The following is a 5,000-nucleotide window of genomic DNA, read 5'->3' on the forward strand; positions in this document are numbered from 1 at the left end:
AACCCCTCTTCTACTGCACTTTTTACCCCCCCCCCCCATAAATGCACAAATAGGCTGACACCAGACATAATTTCACTGCATTTCTTACTTCCAGTAACTATATGCATGTGACAATAAACTTCCTTGTATCCTTGTATCTATCTATCTATCTATCTATCCATCTATCCATCTGTCTAATGTCTATCTATCTATCTATCTATCTATCTATCTATCTATCTATCTATCCATCTATCTAATGTCTATCTATCTATCTATCTATCTATCTATCCATCTATCTAATGTCTATCTATCTAGGTACCTAGCTAGCTATCATCTATCTATCTATATATCTACAGGTACAGTATCTATCTATCTATCTATCTATCTCTCTCTCTATCTCCATCCTCACCCTCGTGGTGGGATCCTCTGCTCTGCTGTGCTCTGCTGTGCTGAGTGTGGGGGTATGTTGGCTGGGAAAGCTCTCTGTGCTGGAGAGGTGAATTTCGAGGGCTGGCTGTGGTCTTCTTTCTAATATTAGACCAGCCCGCGTCCAGATTCCCACTGATTCTGCATGGTTACGGTTGTCAGGCAGAGCGAGGGAGAGGGCTGAATGGCTGGTCGTCGCGGCAGCGGTGGTGGCCCTGATGAGGGCCTGGCGTGGCGTTGACCCGACCTGCTGTTTCTCAGGAACGCGCAACGCAGGGGAAATGGCTCATGCTGTTTCCAGGCCCCACTCTCTGCATCACTCGCTTTCTTTCTTTCTTTCTTTCTTTTTCTTTTCTTTTTTCTGTCCTTTCATTCTGTATTTTCTTTCTCTCTCTCACTGCCTTTTTTTCTTCCTCCCAATCTCTTTGTCACACACTCATAACACACACACACACTCGTAACACACACACACACACACACACACACACACACACACACACACACACTTGTAACACACCCACACACACACACACACACACACACACACACTTGTAACACACCCACACACACACACACACACACACACACACATATATACTCCTCCGCCCACCCTGTATTTCAATTGGTTGTTTTTAGTAGGTTTTGTTGATGTTGCCAGTTCTAGTGATCTTGTGCTAGTCTCTCTCAAAGCTTTGAGAAACCACGTCTGTATTTTCCAGGGACATGTGAATCTGGGACATAGTATTGTTTGTCAGTATGAAAATGGTACCAATGATCCTATTTTCACATACATGTGATGCTATTTCTGTCTCCCAGGCAGGGCTGTTTTCCTATGTGGGTAAGAGTCTTGTACATGTTCCTCTGGATGCCTCTGTCACACTCCTCACTGCCTCAAACCACAGCCTCAGTTACAGAATGCCCTCCAGTGACTTAAGGGACAAACAACATGGCTTTGTCTCATCTCTCTCCCAGACCTCTCTCACTATGTATGTAAAGACTGCATGAACAAGTTAATCTAATCTCTCTCTCTTTCTCTCTCTCCCCCTCCCTCTCTCTCTCTCTCTCTCTCTCTCTCTCTCTCTCTCTCTCTCTCTCTCTCTCTCTCTCTCTCTCTCTCTCCCTCCCTCTCTCCGTAGCTCTCATCTTTGTGTTCTACCTGGTATTCTATGGCTTCCTGGCTGGCTTCTTCACTCTCACCATGTGGGTGATGCTACAGACTCTGAGTGACGATGTACCCAAATACCGCGACAGAGTTCCCAGTCCAGGTGAGCTGCCCGCCGGACACACACTCACAGCCACACAGCATACTCATATCTGATTGGCTAATGAACATACTCACACCTGATTGGCTGATCAGCCTGTGCACATATTATAAAGAACATGTATACCAAAAACTGATCAGCCTTTATGCATTCACCCTTGAACACATAGACCCTCACCGCAGAAAGAACTCAAATCTCATTGGCTGACCAAGTATTGTCATACAGTATCTGATTGGTTGCTTTTATATGCTGATTTCTCATCAGCTTGTAACACTATCAACCACACATTTTAGTCGATAAGCTGTTAAAATTGTTTTAATTTGGATTTCAGCTTAGTTGGTTGGATCTTGGATTTTTTAATCGATAGACCCCAGAGCGTGAGTGTGAATGGAGTACTCTCAGATGAGATGCTGTCTTGTGCAGGGGTGACGCCAGAGAGTGAGTGTGAATGGAGTACTCTCAGATGAGATGCTGTCTTGTGCAGGGCTGACCCCAGAGAGTGAGAGTGAATGGAGTACTCTCAGATGAGATGCTGTCTTCTGCAGGGGCAAAGTCCTTTTAGGCAAGTCCCTCCACTCGGCGGCCATATTGCAACGCTTTTTGGGCACTCATCGGGCATCCATCTCGGCAGGAATGCACGTGCGCAAGGCTTCACGACACCAATCTACTGCAATCTTGCTCCAGCGGCGAGATCACAACACATGATTGGCACGATGTCTTTACAACACACCACATTATTGGCTCAATGTATTCACAACATAGCACATGATGTGATATGCGTAGACAACTGCCATATTGGCGTTACAAACTAAGCCCATGCATTTCTATGGAGAATTTTTTGAGTGCTGTGTCTCCTCATTAGAAAGTCTCTGGCAGGGCTGACCCCCGGGGAGTGTCCAGTCTCCTGTTACATATTCTCCACACTGATGACTGCCGTAGCCAGCACACAAACAGACACATTTGGAAATTCAGAGACGACTCAGCTATTCTCAGTCTTTTAAATGGAAATTAAATTGAGCATGGTCCCGTTTTAGACGACTTTATAGCCTGGTGCGATAAGTGACCGGACTACTTGCGGAGTGATATGAAAGAAAGAAATCAGAAGCACAAAACCCGTTGCCATTGACAGCAGTAATTATATGTTTCAGCGGTGGGCTAATTATGTAAACTTATTACATCGCTCTTCATAATGCTGTAGAATACTTCATTCACTTAAATGGGCCCTCCCAACGTTCGGAGGTCTGATGATTTTGTATAACAGACCGTTGCTAAGGAAAATGGGTTTTGTGCTTCCTATTCAGGTCTTTCATATCACTCCGCAAGTAGTCTGGTCACTTCTTGCAATGGAACTTCATTCAAAAGTGAAAGCAGACGGTTGATCAGCAGTGTTCTGAAGAACGTTTGATTCAAGTTCAGTGTGTGTTGCAAACAATTTGTTTCTCAGCAAAAGCCACGACGAAACAGCAACAAATAAATGTAAAGAAACATCATGTGGACTTGTGATGATAACCTACAGTATATCCCACTTGAGATCTCTCACTTCAATTGGTCTTGTATTTGTATGCTGAAATCTCTGGCAGTAGACATGATCTGATCTACTGCCTCTAGTGGCCAAAAAATGTGTTGCAAGTGCTAGAGTGGCACACCTGAAATCGATGCTCTGCTGGCTGCTGCGTCAGGGTCCGGTTCGCCCTGTCGGGACTTATCGAGATTTTCCCAATAATGACCGGCGTTCTATATATTATCCCTTACATATTTGACCAATGAACATTAGGAAATCCCATTCAAGTCAATGGAGTGTTCTCAGTGTTTCCCAGAGAATTTAATTCTATTTGTGGTGGTTGGTTTGCAGAATTAACTTGAATGCAACAGTTTTTAACAAATTAGCACAGCGTGGTTATGATGCTAATCAGATTTAAGCACAAGTTAGTACAACCTGGAAAATCATTGTGTGGTGGTCAATGTTGATATTGTGGTGGGCCGCCACAAATAAGTCAATGTATGGGAAACACTGGTTCTACTAGCATTGTGAAGAACCGTATAACAAACAATTTTAGCCTGACCACTTCCTCCTAGATATCCTCTCAGGCAGATACTAGTCTGGAACACCATAAGACACTAACGTTTCAATCAGATCCAAAAAGGACCGGCCAACAAGTTTCGAAATCAAAAGCTGTGATAAATAGGATACGATAGGATACTACCAGTCAGGGCTGAAATTCTTTTTGCATCCCTGGGTAGCTCATTGTCTGTATAACTATAGTAACAACACCTGCAAACATCACAAATTGCAGTCAGAAGAACGTGTACATTCATTTACAACAAATGTAGGCCTACATATATTGTTTCCTGACTGCCGATGCTGTCAGTTTGTAAAGTTTAGACGAAGTAGGAAATAACGTTAGGAATCCCCGATCAGTGTGATTGATTAGGCTGGGCCAATGATTTCAAAGTTAACACTATGTCTACGGCCATCGCCATGCTAGTGTTGGAAATGTTTCCCAATCGTGAGTCCCCAGACTCTTTTCACAAAGTGAATGAGTCTGGGTTTAACCAGGCTAATACACTATACATATACCTCAGTGTCAGTCATTGAAATGACTCTGATTGGCTGATTAGTCTCTATCAGTACACCTATACAAAAATGACAGAACATATTTGTTTCTGATTGGATAGCCTCTATTGGTCCCCTACCCATCCACCATCCACTTAAAGGGGCAGCCGAGGCCTACTGGTTAGCGCTTCGGACTTGTAACCGGAGGGTTGCCGGTTCGAACCCCGACCAGTAGGCACGGCTGAAGTGCCCTTGAGCAAGGCACCTAACCCCTCACTGCTCCCCGAGCGCTGCTGTTGTTGCAGTCAGCTCACTGCGCCGGGATTAGTGTGTGCTTCACTGTGTGTTCACTGTGTGCTGAGTGTGTTTCACGGATTGGGATAAATGCAGAGACCAAATTTCCCTCACAGGATCCAAAGAGTATATTATACTTATACCAATTGCAGCATAGACGTGGCAGAGAGTCATCATAGATGATGTCATCATAGACTACTAAATGCAGTCTAAATCTTGTAATTGTAACCATAACAACAATATTAGACATACTTAATGTATAATTGATGATAATTAGATAATGAACATTATTTATAACCCGTCTTATACCTCAGAATGCAGGATACAGTGATAAGAAAGTGTTTATTGTGAAAGGTAACATTTCTGTACTACAAAGTATAAGTAAAACCATAGATGTTTGGGAAATAAAACCAGTGGTTGTGGTGTTGTTAGCAATTAGCATTAGCAGTTCAGTTGCTGAGGTTTACTTTGTGGGCCTAATATTT

General features: G+C 43.5%; 1 protein-coding gene across 1 annotated transcript in view; it reads left to right on the forward strand.

Annotated features, from left to right (window-relative positions):
* Positions 1–5,000, forward strand: part of atp1b3b (ATPase Na+/K+ transporting subunit beta 3b) — a 39,176-nt gene that overhangs the window by 18,730 nt on the left and 15,446 nt on the right. Inside the window, exon 2 of the mRNA XM_042063958.1 lies at positions 1,542–1,670. Coding sequence (XP_041919892.1) covers positions 1,542–1,670 — 129 coding nt within the window. The remainder of the gene's footprint in view (positions 1–1,541; positions 1,671–5,000) is intronic.

The sequence above is a fragment of the Alosa sapidissima genome, chromosome 15 (genome assembly GCF_018492685.1).
Source record: "Alosa sapidissima isolate fAloSap1 chromosome 15, fAloSap1.pri, whole genome shotgun sequence".
NCBI lineage: Eukaryota > Metazoa > Chordata > Actinopteri > Clupeiformes > Clupeidae > Alosa > Alosa sapidissima.